Source organism: Balaenoptera acutorostrata, chromosome 15 (genome assembly GCF_949987535.1).
Source record: "Balaenoptera acutorostrata chromosome 15, mBalAcu1.1, whole genome shotgun sequence".
NCBI lineage: Eukaryota > Metazoa > Chordata > Mammalia > Artiodactyla > Balaenopteridae > Balaenoptera > Balaenoptera acutorostrata.
Genome location: NC_080078.1, coordinates 22,192,366 through 22,207,220, shown reverse-complemented (window position 1 = coordinate 22,207,220; position 14,855 = coordinate 22,192,366). Strand labels below are relative to the sequence as shown.

At 49.8% G+C, this 14,855-nt stretch overlaps 1 protein-coding gene across 1 annotated transcript in view; it reads left to right on the top strand.

The window, feature by feature from the left end:
• VWA3A (von Willebrand factor A domain containing 3A) overlaps nucleotides 1–12,036 on the top strand; it is a gene marked incomplete at its 5' end in the record, with an annotated part of 44,809 nt that extends 32,773 nt beyond the window's left edge. Inside the window, 12 exons of the mRNA XM_057529467.1 lie at nucleotides 589–679; nucleotides 1,352–1,462; nucleotides 2,014–2,111; nucleotides 2,934–3,071; nucleotides 4,024–4,132; nucleotides 6,934–7,078; nucleotides 7,842–7,986; nucleotides 8,400–8,551; nucleotides 9,265–9,388; nucleotides 10,829–10,926; nucleotides 11,115–11,180; nucleotides 11,972–12,036. Of these exons, the coding sequence (XP_057385450.1) occupies nucleotides 589–679; nucleotides 1,352–1,462; nucleotides 2,014–2,111; nucleotides 2,934–3,071; nucleotides 4,024–4,132; nucleotides 6,934–7,078; nucleotides 7,842–7,986; nucleotides 8,400–8,551; nucleotides 9,265–9,388; nucleotides 10,829–10,926; nucleotides 11,115–11,166 (1,263 nt within the window). The remainder of the gene's footprint in view (nucleotides 1–588; nucleotides 680–1,351; nucleotides 1,463–2,013; nucleotides 2,112–2,933; nucleotides 3,072–4,023; nucleotides 4,133–6,933; nucleotides 7,079–7,841; nucleotides 7,987–8,399; nucleotides 8,552–9,264; nucleotides 9,389–10,828; nucleotides 10,927–11,114; nucleotides 11,181–11,971) is intronic.
• Between the last annotated feature and the right edge of the window lie 2,819 nt (nucleotides 12,037–14,855).

The window sequence follows — 14,855 nt, the reverse complement described above, 5'->3', positions numbered from 1 at the left end:
ACACATGCACACACACTCTCACACTCACACACTCATGCACACACATAACGCACACCCATGCACACACACTCACACACATACACGCACGTGCACACATGCACGCACACTCACACACACTCTCCACACACGCATACACACTCACACACTCATGCACACACATAACATGCACACATATACACTCACATGCACACATGCACGCACACACGCGTACACACACGCACGCTCTCACACACTCACGCAAACACACCACACACACACACGCACACTGTCACATACACATGCACATGCACACACACAGTCTCACACACTCGCACACACACGCAAGCACACTGAGTCGCACACTCACACACACTCTCACTCACACACACACACACACACACACACACACACACACACACACCCTTTTTCACCTCAAACCCCAGAGTCCTCTCTGAACGTGCAGCAGGAGATGGGGCAAGCGTGTGAGAAGTCTACTTCCTGAGGCCTCTCCACGCAAAGGTTCCTACTTGACAGATTGAGGCTGGGAGGACTGGGGTACTGCCCCCCACCGAGAACAGACCTCTGATGGAAAAGACTGCTGTTTTCTAGAGCATTAAAGATGACCCTGCCAGAGAGAAGAGTCCCCCCTTGAAAGCTCTGCTGTGGAGTCCACTCAGTGGCAAAGCGGGCGTCCCCCCAGGTAAGGCACGGCCACGGGGGTGGAGGGTGGGCAAGCACGGCTGAGGCATGGATTCGTGACGACAGTAACTAAAGTGGTCAGCAGTCGTGTGCCAGCCCTTCTGCTAAGATCGGCCCACTTAAAGCTTATAACAATCCGTCCTGTATGGCAGGGAATCTATTAGTTCCTCCAGTTTACTGATGAAGAAATTCAGGCTCAGAGGGGCTAAGGAGAATGTCCAGTGTCAGCCGGTCATGACAGGGCACCAGTATTTTTATGAAAATACTCAGCTCATAGAACCTAAGATCATGTGTCTTCTAATGTCAGACACATAGCAGAGCGGCTCAGAGCAGAGTTCTGGAGTCAGCAAGACCTGGATGGAATCTTTACTCTGCTTCTTACTGACTCTGAGTCCCACTTACCTCATCTGTAAACTGGGGTACTATGAGGATAAAACAAGACAGGCTACGGGAAGCACTTCGCACCAAGCCTGGTAAATATCAGCAGCTCTGGCTTTACTGATCCAGGGGAGGCCAGAGGACCCGGGTAGTCCCAAAGGACCTCAAATCCACCTGGGAGCCCCATTTCAAGGGCAGAGCATAGCTGAAGTTGACTAGTCTCTAAGCCAAGCTGCACAACTTCACCACATAAACCCTCAAGATTGCTCCAGCCGACAGGCTAAATGTCCTCTAGCTACAGCCCAGCCAGTGAAAGAAGGGACTGCAGATCGGAGGAGGAAGACCAAATCAAGGGACGCAGAGACCTCTATCTCGCTGTTCTATACAGAGACAGGGAATAACGTGGGTAAGTCGGAGGCTGCACAGATGTCTGGACAGCCCCCTTTCCCCGTGGGACCTGGAAGGTGATCAGGCCCCAAGGAAAGGAGAAATGTCCCGCAGTCCCGGGACATGGGCAGCAGTGCACCCCAAGCAGGCCTATCCTCAAACCACTCACATCTCCCAGCCCAGGGAAATGAGCTTGCAAAGTCTTGACACAGGCAGGAGAATGGGAAGAATTGATGTCGGCATCTCCCCAGGTCCCTGGGCGCGGCTCTCCTGCTCTGTGCACGAGGGGCAGGGTCCTCAGACTGATGGGAAGGGAGTGGAGATGAGTCTCCCGGGCCAACCAGATTGATTGCTGTGAAATGGCACAGGTCCCGGTAGCAACTCATTGACATGTAGAGAAGGGAGATCCCAGCATGCTTCCCCAGATCAGCACAACAGCCTCCCTCCTACCTCTCAGCAAATTGCACCTAAGGAATGTTACAGCTGACTTGATTGACAGAGAAATTGACATGGGAAAGGGAGGCTAGGGTAAGAGAATTGCACAAAGTAACCCTGCTCTGTTTCTCCCAGGCTTTGTGTACAGGAAGTACCCTCAAGGAAGAGGCCTAAGAAGGACTAGCTCTTCTATTGAGTTGCCCAGAAAGGATACAGTCTGCTCCAGCCGAGAGGTATTATGCTGTCTGCACCAGCACATGCCCCCACGCAATAATTCCTTCCACCAACCATTATTTCTAAGAGGGTGTGGGTATACTTGGAATTGAGGCCAAACCTGCTTAGAATGACTGTTTAAAGTGTCAGGATAAGGATTCAATAGAACTACGTGGGAACCTGGGTCTGCCACTTCCTAGCTGGGTGACCTTGGACAAGTCACTCAGTCTCAATGTCTTCCTTTATAAAATGAAAACAATTGTACCTAATAGGATTGCTGATTAATTGAAATACATTTTGTGTAAAGTATTTAGTGGCGTCAGATCCTTTTGGATGCAAGCAGCAGAAATCCCCCTTCTTGTACAGATCCAGAAGATAGAACATCTTTTCTTCCCACAACTGGTCAATAAAAGTCTGAGCTTGGTTCTGACCCTGGATGCCATGCTCTGATTGCTTTAAACCAAGCCATTCTTGTATCTCTCATTGTGACAAGGAGCCTGAGACTATCCTCATTGGTTTAGAGTCTAAACTTTAGAACAATCAGGGTTTCCATTCAAATTTCATGGGAGAGGGTTGAAATGGAAATTGGGGAGGCAACAGTATCCACCAGACTAGGGAGAAGTAAGTGCTCAATAAATTTTGTTCCCTGTTCCCCGTATTTCTTGTGCATCTCTCCCCTGCACAGGGGCAGGAATCTGAATGTGATGGAGGCTCAGTGAGGACCTGGGAACCCCACATTCCAAATACAAGACAGATTTCAAACATGAGGTTTTAAAAGATGAGTCAATCATTCCATTAAGCCTGAATTACCCAAGATAATAGTTCTTTCCTTTATTCCAAAGTGGGTAGCAAATTATGGACTAAAAAAACTGAAGATGGAGATCTCCAGATACCTCGGTCCCAACTGCGCTCATCAAAAGTCAATACAGACGTCGGCATCAGCCAAATACTGCAGTATCTTCCCCAGCATAGAGATCAATGTAAGTCAAGATTGGTGTTGGTTTTTTTTCTCCCAGCTCCTGTCTCTTCTCAGTCACAAATGGCTGGGTGTGTTGGGGAAAACTCCACATGAATGTGTGCCCCTGGCTTCAATTCCTGCTTCTAAGAACCCCACCCCCCAAAGGGGGACTGCCCTCAAGGAATAGGAGATGCAGAATCCTGTTGGAAGAAAAGTCAGCCCCTCAGAGTGCCTGAGACCATGCTCTAGGGTTAGAGGGGCTCATTGGTGTGAGAATTAGAAACAGCTGCCGAGAATGTAGGGCAGTGGCTGGAATACTCACTAATAAGAACTCTGTACCCTGATACTGATGATGGTCCCATCAGGATGGCCGGGAACAGCGCTTATGACAGGAGGTGAGGGGGTTCTCTATTTTCTAGTTTTGAGGTAATTTTTTTTATTGCTTTGACACTGGAACAGGTAAATTTAGTAGAAAATGAAAATCTAATCGTGCTTTTAAAAAAGAGACCCCATTTTCTCTCCTTGCCCTTTGATATGACATTGTCAGCTATAAAGCTAAAAATAACCACCAAATTCAAAATTATCCACCAGAAAAATTTTATGGGAGTTTAATCATGCTGCCCCCCTCCTCCATCAGAGGTCATCTTTTAGTTTGAAATTTATCGACCTCCCATCCTACCATTAAGGGTTTTCTATTTAAAATTTAGAGATACTATGTTTTTTCTTATTACAGTGACCACATCCGCCACAAAAATCATCATCCCAATTCCCACAAACCTTCCGAGAACTATGCATTTGGTAGTTTAATAAAAGAAAAAAGCTTTTAAACAAACAGACAAAAATGTATATTTAACAATGTTTTGAAAATTGTGAACCACAGTAGACTAAACTATTTTAGGGGGTAATGGGGAGGTGAAGAAATAGCTGACGGGGTGGGGGGTGGGTGGAATTTTCCTTTGCTTGCCTTAATCCAGGGGATGGTGAGACACATTCAGTGTACACCCAGGGAAATCGAAGCGTACATCACACACCTGGAGAAGGTGATGCGGTGCTATGTCCAAAGGCTGCAGTGGCTGCTGTCTGGTGAGCCTGCCTGCTATCCTGGAGGGCGGAGGAGCGTGATGGGCAGCGGGAGGGCAACCCCAGGGACCCCAGGGTCCGTCCTTCCCAGGCTAGGCACTCACAGACTGTCAGCCAGGGGCAACGTGACTTCTGGGTTCAGAGGTCAGGCAAGGTGCCGGATGACAGGGAGGTAGAGCACGAGCCAGAGCGCCAGGGAGAACCAGGCCTGTTCAGGCCGCTCTGCCAGGTCGCCTCCCACACCTCGCCTCCCACACCTCGCCTCCTGGGTGTGACTGAAGGGCTGCTGCCCCTCAGGAGCCTCAATTTAGTGTCGATTGGGCCCCGTAGAACCAGTCCGTGGAGGTAGAGATGGGAGGGGCTCCGGACAGAGAAGACGGCCCTGTTCTTTACAGAGAGCACCAAGGCCCCTCTGGGAGAGGCGAATGGCAGGGCTGGCTGAGGAGAGCCAGGCTCACATCCCAGAGGAGGCTGGGCTGGGGATTAGGAGATGGTCTGAAGCATCAAGTCCAAAAGGCCGGGCAGACAGCTAGAACTGAACCGGAGGCTCAGTTCAGGCTTTGGGGCCTGGAGGGTTCCTGGGACGATAGAGGAAGGATCCCAGGGTGGGCCGCTCAGGCTCCTGCACAAATTCATTAGGTCCAGTCCTCTGCAGTAGAACCTGGTATAAACAGTCCTTGGGCTGACTGCTGCTTTCCAAAGCCTCTGGAGCGGGTGGCAAGCTCGGGTGCAGCTGTCAGGTCAGAGGCTGAGGCGGGGCGACGAGGTCATGTGCGTTCCCCATTCCCAACGCACACTTCCCGCCAGGGAGAGTGTGAAGGCCAGCCGTGCAGCCGCTCCTTGTGTAGTACGAGTCGCTCCCCCACCTCACATACAGCTACACACCCAACACCATCTAACGCCTCCGAACGTACCCAGGGGATGCTGCACTGAGCCACTCATTCATTATTCAACGAATAAGTGATGTTCTCCCGCTCCGTGCTGGGGAGGTGGTAGGGGAAACACTTCACAGGTTCCCTGAGCTCATGGAACATATGGTCTAGGGGAGACAGTTGTTACCCAAAGAGCAATGGTGACAAGTGTAGGGAGGAGACAGGCATGGTGCAGTGAGAGAGGGGCAGGGGGCCTGCACAGAGAGATCACGGAGGGCTTCCCCGAGGAGGTGACATTTGAGCTGAGATCTGAAGAATGGCAGGGCGTCACCTGAGGAAAGAGAGGGAAGACTCTCAGGGCATGACTGAGGTGCTAAGCGGGGGAGGAGGCTGAGTACAAAGACTGAAGGAAGCAGGGGTGCTGAGATTAAAGGGTGCCACCATTCCAGGGAGATGAGGCCATGGCCCAGACTTTATCCTAAGAGCAACGGGAAGCCGCTAAAAGGTTTTAAATCAGGGGAAAGTGATGAAGTTAGCATCGGCAACAATCCCTCTGGTTGCTGCGTGGAGTACAAACTGTTGAGGGGATGGAGTGCAATCAGGGGAACCTAGTAGGAATCCAGGGGAAAGATTAGGATAGCTGGGAAGGGTAGTGATGATGGAGACGGACAAAGAAAGCAGAGTTAGGGAGGCGATAACGGCGGGGCTCGGTGGCTTGCGGGGTGTTTCCGCTGTCTGGTTCCCAAGATGGATCAGCTGGCCTTCTGTGGTGGGAGGCCCCTCGGCCAGCTGGCTGGCGGTCCCCACGGAACGTCCCACACGCCTCAGGATGGCTCCCCTCATGTCCTCATGTTGCCATGAGCACTGCCAGAGAACAGCCCAGGTGAGTCCTGGAAGATTCTGGGTAGTGGGTCCAGCCAGCTCAGGCCACCTTTTCCTGGAGACCAGTGGACCCTTTTTGCAGCAGTTTTCCACTTTTTCTACTCCTGCCTCCAGTGAGGTCTGAGGTGTGATTCGGGAATGCTGGATATGCCATCTTCTGCTCTTTGGCTTCCCCCGTGTTACCTCTGTTTAGCCTTGGGGCACCAGAAGGGCTGGGGTTAGCAGTTGCCTTAAAGCATGGATCAGAGGACCTGGATGTGAATCTCGGCTTCTCTGCCAGGCTGTGTGACCCTGGGCAAGTTGCTGGCCCTCTCTGTTTCCCCTTGGGATAAATCCCAAATCCTTTAACAACCTCTCCAGCTTTCTCTCTGTCCCTCAAGCATGACATGCTCCTCTCTCCCACTCAGAGCCTTTCACAGTCTGTTCTCTCCACGCACACCCCCTCTCATCCTTCAGCCATAGCTTGTCTGCTCCCCACCCCACATCCATCAAATTCAGATTCTCCCAGGTATGTACTCCTTAACTTTTTGTCATAACCCTCAGCAGAGTGGTAGCTGTTGGTATAACATTCGTCTTCCTTGCCTGACTGGCAGCTCCGTGAGGGCAGGGACACTCTCTCATCTCCACTGCACTTTGCTCAGTGCCAGGCACACAGTGCATGCTCACTTGACTTCTGTCAACCAATCTACAGACTCCATGCTCTGTAACATCATTTCCAGCCCCAAACAATACTGTGACACCGCTTAACCCAATCACTTAATTTTAGGGGTGAGGAGACTCAAGCCCAGGGAAGTTATAATCACTTGGGCGAGTCATCCCAGGCAAAGCCACGGCTGAAACCTTGACCTCCCGAAGCCCAGTCCTCACACCGGCTCTGCCCTTGGACAATGACCCCCCTAGCAACACCACAGAGGCCGTCTCCCAGTAGGTTCACATCTGATCCATGATCCCTCAGGCAGTGGGTGTGGCAAGACCTTGGATTTGATAGCTGCAGTGAGGAAAACCACCCTCACTCCTCCCCTGCCTCTGCCTCCACCCGCCTCGGAGCAGGGAGCCGCCGACTCTTTGGTGCCATTTTGGAGAGCAAAGTGTGCATCCTGCTGGACACGTCGGGATCCATGGGCCCCTGCCTGCAGCAGGTGAAGACAGAGCTCGCTCTGCTGATCTGGGAACAGCTGTGGAAGCACTGTGACAGGTAAGAGGCAGGGGTGCTGGGGCGCGGGGGTCAGGAGATCCAAGGGATAGTTCCTGCGGCTGCCCTGGCCAAGGTCACTCCCTCCTCACAGTTCCAAAGGGCCTGGAGGCTTCCGAAGTGCTCTTCTGAAGAGCAGGGAAGAACACTGCCTTCTGAAGCAAAGTGGTTTTTACAAATCCATCTCAGGCGCAGGGACAATTGCAAGCAGATCAGAGGACCCACCAGGTGGCCTTGAATTGTGGATTTCAGCTGAACTTGATGTTTTAAGAGAGGGGGTTTGGGGTGGTTTCTTCTCTCTACCCAGAAGGGTTGACCCTGAGGGGATAGCGGGAGACTGGTCCTAGGCTGGGACTCCTTCTTGCCTTAATATTAAAAAGAGCAGACACTTATAGAGCACTTTCCTTGTGCCAAGCGCTTTACATGCGTGATGTCATTCAGTTTGCACAACGATCCTATTATTATCCCCATTCTTCAGCAAAGGAAACAAGGGCTTAGAGAGGTTAAATCATTTGCCCAAGATTGCATAACCAGTAAGTGGCTGAAGTGGGATTTAAATCTATTTCTGTCTGCATCCAGAATTTTCACTGTGTATGTTCTCATTCTCAGGTGGTCCACAGGGGGCACAGGGCTTGCTGTAGGGTCTTCAGGGATAGGTGTGAGTCCTCATGGAGGTTACTTCCCCTGAGGTCAATATAGACTGGTGCGTTCTAACCAATCTCTTTCACCTCCTCTCCGCCCCCCACCTCTTCTCCGCTCTCCACAGTTTTAACCTGCTCAGCTTTGCAGAGGGCCTACAGCCGTGGCAGGACACTCTGGTGGGGACCACAGACGCAGCCTGTCACGAGGCTATGCAGTGGGTGACCAACCTGCATGCTCAGGGGAGCACCTCAGTCTTGCAAGCATTGCTGGCAAGTTCCACCACCAAGCCTGACCCAGTGGCAAAGCAGAAATACCATCACCCCTATCCTGACATTGCACCATGCTTTGCAGTTTACAAAGAGCACTTTAGAATTTACTGTTAAATCATTTCATCTTCCCAGCAACCCAGTGAGAATGAGATTCTCGCTGTTCTCACTTTATAGATGAAGACAGAGGCCCAGAGAGGTTAAGTGACTTGCTTGGGGTTAACCAGCTAGGAAGTGGTCTGAGCTCTTTCTCCTAAACCTCAGCAGCTTCCTGGTCTGTCATAGGCTGAAAGAGGAGGCTCTCAGTCTTAATGACAAGTCGGTGAGATCCAACCAGACTTGGGGACAGCAGGCCAGTGGTTTCTGAGTCCTGGTTGGCCCCTCTTCTGAGCCAGACAACCTACATGCTCTTTCAGAAAGCTTTCAGTTTTCCTGATGTGGAAGGACTGTACCTCCTGACCGACGGGAAGCCAGACACAAGCTGCAGCCTTATCCTCAGTGAAGTCCAAAGACTCAAGGAGAAGAGAGACGTGAAAGTGCACACCATTTCCCTGAACTGCTCAGACAGGTGGGCGGTGAGGAGGCGGCCGAGTTGTATCCTTTCCCCACGGCCACGTGTCTGAGGGGCAAGGCTGATCCTCACCTAATCCAGGGACTCACGTTAGACGCTGAGCTCTCCTGGGCCCAAGTCCTGTGTGTGAGCAGTTAGGAGGCCCTGGGCAGGCATTGCACCGGAGAGAGCCCCTCTGTGCCCCTGCCCACCCATCAGCATCCTGACTTTCTCCAGCGTGGAAATGGATTTGCACCAATTCCCACAGTCACATGCTGTGTTCTCCCATTTCGTCTTTCTTGGGGGCACATTTGTGAAAATTTAGGGGCGAAAAGTTTAAAGTAGCTATGGTTATTTGTATAGAAGAACATGTGTTAGACAGGAGAGATTCAGCTCCTTCAGAACATTCATATTTAATCTCTCTGTCTAAACCGTGAGCTCCATAAAGGTCACACTGTGTCCCTGCCAGGCCAGACACATAGTAGGCACTGGATAGAATGGGGCCCCGTGCTTTGAGGGTGACCCTCATACGGTGAATCCACTTCACACAGCAGTAGCCACTGCCACCCAAATACCAGCTGGGAGAGTGGGCTTGATGATGCTGACACAGTCTCAGTAGCACAGACCTCAATGTCCAAGACCCCTTACCCCACTCATGTGACTTCCCCAGGGGCTGGGGGCTCAGAGAGACCTCCGTGGGCCTGGCCCCAGCCCTCTGTTCCTCCCCGCAGGACAGCGGTTAACTTCTTGAGAGATCTGGCCTCTCTTACTGGGGGCCGCTATCACTGCCCTGTCAGTGAGGACTCCCTCTTCAAAATACAGGGCCTGCTGACCAGGGGCTTCATCGACCAAAGGGTAGGTTGTGGAACTACTGGGTGAGTTCTGTTGAAACAGCTCAATAAAATGTCAACAGGCGTGGCTTTTTCCTCCTGATTGATAAGATCTCTGCTTCTCTTGTAAAACAAAGTATTGACTCAAAAAGGTTGTGTTTCCCTGCTGCTCTCCTTTTAGGCTGCCTCCCCTAGAGGCTGGGAAAGAAGCAGGGTTAGGGGCATTATTTAATAGTAGAACAGTTCACATTCACTGAGCACTTCCTACATGCTACAGGTTTGTTGCGTTATGTAAATTACCTCTTTTAAGCCTTCCAGCCATTATTATACCCATTTAACAGATGAATGAACAGGGTCAGTCAGGTTTCGGAATACACCTAAAGTCGGAGTAAATGGTAAAGTCAGAGCCCAGACACCCATGCTCCTAAGTTCTGTTCTTTAATTCCTGCATATTTCTGTCTTCCCGCCTTAAATTCATTGAAGCACAGATATTCAAATGATCTGTTAAAAAATAAATACAGTAAAGTCATAGGTTTTATAATGCATGGAGGATAAGATCTTACAATCTGATAGAAAAATTATGTACATATTCATACCTTCTAGGAATGTGCTGCTGTGAATTACAACATTTCCAGGCCAACAAATCATCCAGTAAGACAACCAACCAGAATACCAGATTTTTTTTTTTTTTGGTGGGGGGGAATTAAAGTTTACAGAACATTGCATAATTTTTGAAGTCAATGCTTTGCATGATTTCTTTGAGTAACTGTTTTAGGGGCAAATATTACAAATAATACAGAGATCAGAATAAGTAAAAGTAATGAATATTCACCCATATCCTTATTACACAGGAAAACAAACAACGATATTGGGAAGGTTCTCTGTTTCATACCTTATCAAATCAGATTCTTTGAATAGTTTCTGGGTACAGAGTGGGACCTTTGCCACTACTGCTCCCAGGGAGAAGGAACAGTTTCATCTCTTTCTTAGATTCTCTTGCTAATTGTGAGAACTTGTACTTTTAAGGCTAGGCTCTAGAATTTCATTAGTTGACATAAGAAAAAGGCATGTCTGTGGAGCTGTTTTACTAGAAGAAATAGAGAAGGGGCTGTATAGGTTTTACTGATTAACAGTGAGATAAGGTATATATACTACTTCTGTTCTACTGGGCAGAGCTGTGCTGACTTCAGTGAAGTCCAGAGACCCTCTTAGTTTCCACCATCCCCTCCCTACACTGACTCTCAGACATCTCACTGCAAAGTGTCCTCTTTGCAGAATGACTGCCTTGACAGGTGGTGAGCTCCCTGTCCCGGGAAACATGCAAGCTGAGGCCCACAAGATTTCCTGCACTGGGAGGAAGGCTGCTTTGAGTTCACTCTAAAACTTTTCTCCTGAGATTTTGGATTTTCAAGTCCCACCCAGTCATTTAGTGGATCTAACTTCATACTCATTTCCCCTTTTCAAGGACCCCATGCTGCCGCTATTTGAAGGAGATGATTTAAGGAGATTGGCCCAGGAGATCACCAAGGCCAGAAGCTTCCTCTGGCAGGCCCAGTCCTTCAGGTATGCCCTTCAAGCAGCCCCTCCCACCTGCCTCGTGGCTCCAGCCCACCCAGACCCTGGGGCCCCATCACGTCAGTGCCCACTCAGTCATGACACCCTTGCTCCAAGAGCTCCTGCCCTGCTTCTCCCTGCCAGGCCCAGAAATTTGGGCATCGAGGGTCCATCTTTCTTCATCTCCTGTTCACTAGGTCCCAACTCCAGAAGAAAAACAACACAGAACCGAAGGTCGCTCCGTTTTAGAAAAGTGTTCTCAGGTAAGGGGAGGGGATGAACTCATCAACTTTTGAGTACCCGTCAAGGGCCAGGCAGCATGCTCTATTTTGTGGACAGCAGTGACTCTGGGGAGGGATCAGAAACAATGATTCCTCTAAATAGAAAGGCCATCCTACGAAGAACCACTCAGCAAGTGTTGGCCCAGAGGGAAAGGTGCCCTAGAAAGCTGTAACCCACAGATCAGCATGATTCCAGGCACCAGGACTCCCTGGAAGCTGAGAGAGGAAAGCTCTCTATCCCTGGGTCCACCCTAATGTTCCCGCCTTGTCCCCAACACACCCTACACTTCAGTCACAAGACTGTCACTTGCTGGAAGTCCTGCACTGAGCCCCCTGCTTGGAACATCCTTCTGCCACCCTCTGCCTGGCGACTCCTTCTCGTCCATGAAGGCACAGTGCAAGTGGCATCAGCTCCACTGTGGAGATGCCCCTGGGACCCATCAAGAGCTGGGAGATGCCAGTCTTCCCTCCATAGCATCCTGACCACACATCCCTCTTTATAGAGGTGACACTTAACTACACTTAGCACTCCACATCATGCTTCCTTGCTCCCTTGTCTCTTCTCCTTGACCGTGAGCTCCCTCAGGATGAGGCTGGTGTCCTAACCATCTCTGGGTCCCAAGAATCTGCCACGTGGCAGACACATAGTAAACAGTGAGCATGAAGCTTAGTTGTGAGAGCCCAGCTCTGGAGACCAGCCAGATGGGATTGTTTCTGCCCCGGTCCTCTTGCTCTGTGTTTCCCCACCACCCTGATCCACGGGTGCGATGCAGACTCACTGTCAGCCCATCTTGGAGGAAGAAGAAACAAGTGAGTCTCACCGCCACGCACCGCCCCTGCTCGTCTGAACTGAACTGAAGTCTGCTCTGGAGCCCAGTCCAGAGCAAATGCTCAGCTCAAGCATGTGAAAATCGGGCTGGACCTGCTGGGCCAGCCCCACTGTGTTCATATGAAATGACTGTGTCATGTGTTATGTCAGCTGGGGTCATTTCTAAGACAGGAAAAATTGCTTTAATTTAATTAATAGGATCAAAGTTACTTTTAAATGGATGTGATCATTGGTGTGTGTGTCTGTGTCTCTCTCTCTGTGTAAATTTTTGGTGTGATAAAACTTTATTAAAAGACTCGTATCTAGATATATGAAGAACTCCGAGTAAGAAAGATGATAGGGCTTCCCTGATGGCGCAGTGGTTGAGAATCTACCTGCCAATGCAGGAGACACAGGTTCGAGCCCTGATCTGGGAAGATCCCACATGCCGCGGAGCAAATGGGCCCGTGAGCCACAATTACTGAGCCTGCGCGTCTGGAGCCTGTGCTCCGCAACAAGAGAGGCCGCGATAGTGAGAGGCCCGCGCACCGCGATGAAGAGTGGCCCCCGCTTGCCACAACTAGAGAAAGCCCTCGCACAGAAACGAAGATCCAACACAGCCATAAATAAATAAATCACACCTAGTATAGTGTAAGTGTAATTAAAAAAAAAAAAAAGAAAGATGATAAATAAGAAAATGATAAACATCCAATTTTTTAAAAATGGACAAAAGGCTCAGACAGGTATAAATGAACAAGAGGTATATGAAAATAGGTGCTCAACTGCCTTACCCATCAGTGAAATGCTAATTAAAACTACAGTGAGAACCGCTACACACCCACCAGAGTGGCTAAAAATAAAGACCGGCAAGATGAAGACAGGGAGCAGTCGGAACCCTCACGTGTTGCTGGCGTGGAGGGTGGAGCGGTGTAACTTGGTGCAACCGCGCTGGAAAACTGTCTGGCAATTTTCACCGGAGTGGAACGTGTGCCTTCTCTCTGCCAGCACTTCCACTCCAAGAGAAATGAGTGCCCACGTTCGACAAAAGACATACACAAGAATGTTTACAGCAACTTTATTCGTAAGAGTCAGAAAATGGAAACTACTTACATGCCCATCAATGGTAGAATGGACAAATAAATTGTGATACATCTGTGCAGTGGAATACTACACATCAATTTAAAAGAATGAACTACAGCTATATTCAACAAGCTGCATCAATTTTATGAGCAATATTGGGCAGAAGAAACCAGACACAAAAGAGTACATACAGTGTAATTCCATTTATATGAAGTTCAAGAATAGGCAAAACTATTGTTGGTGACAGAAGTCAGAATAGTGATTACCTTGTGTGTTGGGGCCACCACGGGGCTATACCTTGATCTGGCGGTGGTTACACTGATATATACATAAGTAAAAATTCATCAGATTGTTTAAAAACACAGTTTACTGAGACTTGACAAGCCATGGCTTTGGCCAGGCTCTGTACTGGCCCAGGGAGACAGCAGTGATCACAGCCCCTTCCACAGTGGGTCTCAGTCTGGTCACTGTCTTGGACAGCTGCCCTCTGCATCATCTCTATCCAGGCCTGTGGTCGCTGTAGTACGTCCCTCAGGCTGTCATAACAAAGTACCACAGACTGAGTGGCCAAAATAACACAAGTGTATTGTCTCCAGCTCTGGAGGCTGGAAGTCCGAGATCTAGGTACAGACAGGCCCACGCTCCCTCTGAAGGCATGGGGAAAGGTCTGTTCCAGGCCTCTCTCCTGGCTTCTAGCAGTTCCTTGCTTCTGGCAGCATAACTCCAATCTTCCCATGATGCTCTCCTTGTGCAGATGTCTGTGTCCAAATTTCCCCTTTTTATAAGGATGCCAGTCATACTGGATTAGGACCGTACTCTAGTATGACCTTATCTTTAATTACATCTGCAACGACTCTATTCCCAGCTAAGGTCGCATGCTAAGGTACTGGGGCTTAGGACTTCAACATATGAACTTGAGGGGGGCACAATTCAGCTATAACACTTGTGTTGTAAACTATGCTTCTCCTAATGAGATGACACCAGCCAGATGACACTTGGGCCTGGGGAACAAGAGTTCTCCAGTCCTGCTGGTGGGAGAGGAAGAGGCTGGTCTTTGTGAATGGAAGGACAGACCAGAGACATGGTTTGCAAAGCAGCGAATCACAGGTACTGGGTTTGAATCCCAACCTCCTCTCATATAATGATGAAAACAGCTACCGTTGGTTGAGCACCAACTGGGCAGGCACAATACTCAGCATTCTGCATATGGTACCTTGTGAGCCACAAGGCTTGCAACATCACAACTGTAAAGTACACACCAGCTCCTGTTAATGGATGAGGAAACCAAGCCTTGTAGCTGCCCAAACACACACAACAAGAAAGTAGCAGGGCCAAGGTTTAAAGCCAGGGCTGACCCCATGGCCTTTTCCCACTACACTCTGAGCCCCTTTGTATCTCTCTGCACCTGCTTCACTGTCTCTAAAATTGGGCTAAAACAGAGTTGTGAGGATTAAGCAAGATACCTTACCACCTGGCACATCGCATGTGCTGCCTGAGGTTTTTCTCTTCCCCACACCCACCTGTGTCCACAGAGGAGGTTCATTTAGGGGAAGCCTTTCCAGTAGCCCTCTTCAAACCAAAGTAAGCAGCCCTTGGTGCTCTGCAGCTGTGTCCACCGTTGGGCAGATGCCTGCCCTCTGCCACTGGCACTTGCAAATGAATTTTCCAGGGATGGTGCGATCCATCTGGGTCCCCAGTGCAAGGGAAAGGACAGCACTGAAGAATCACCTATTAAATGTGGAACGATGGCATTGGAGAATGGCTAACCC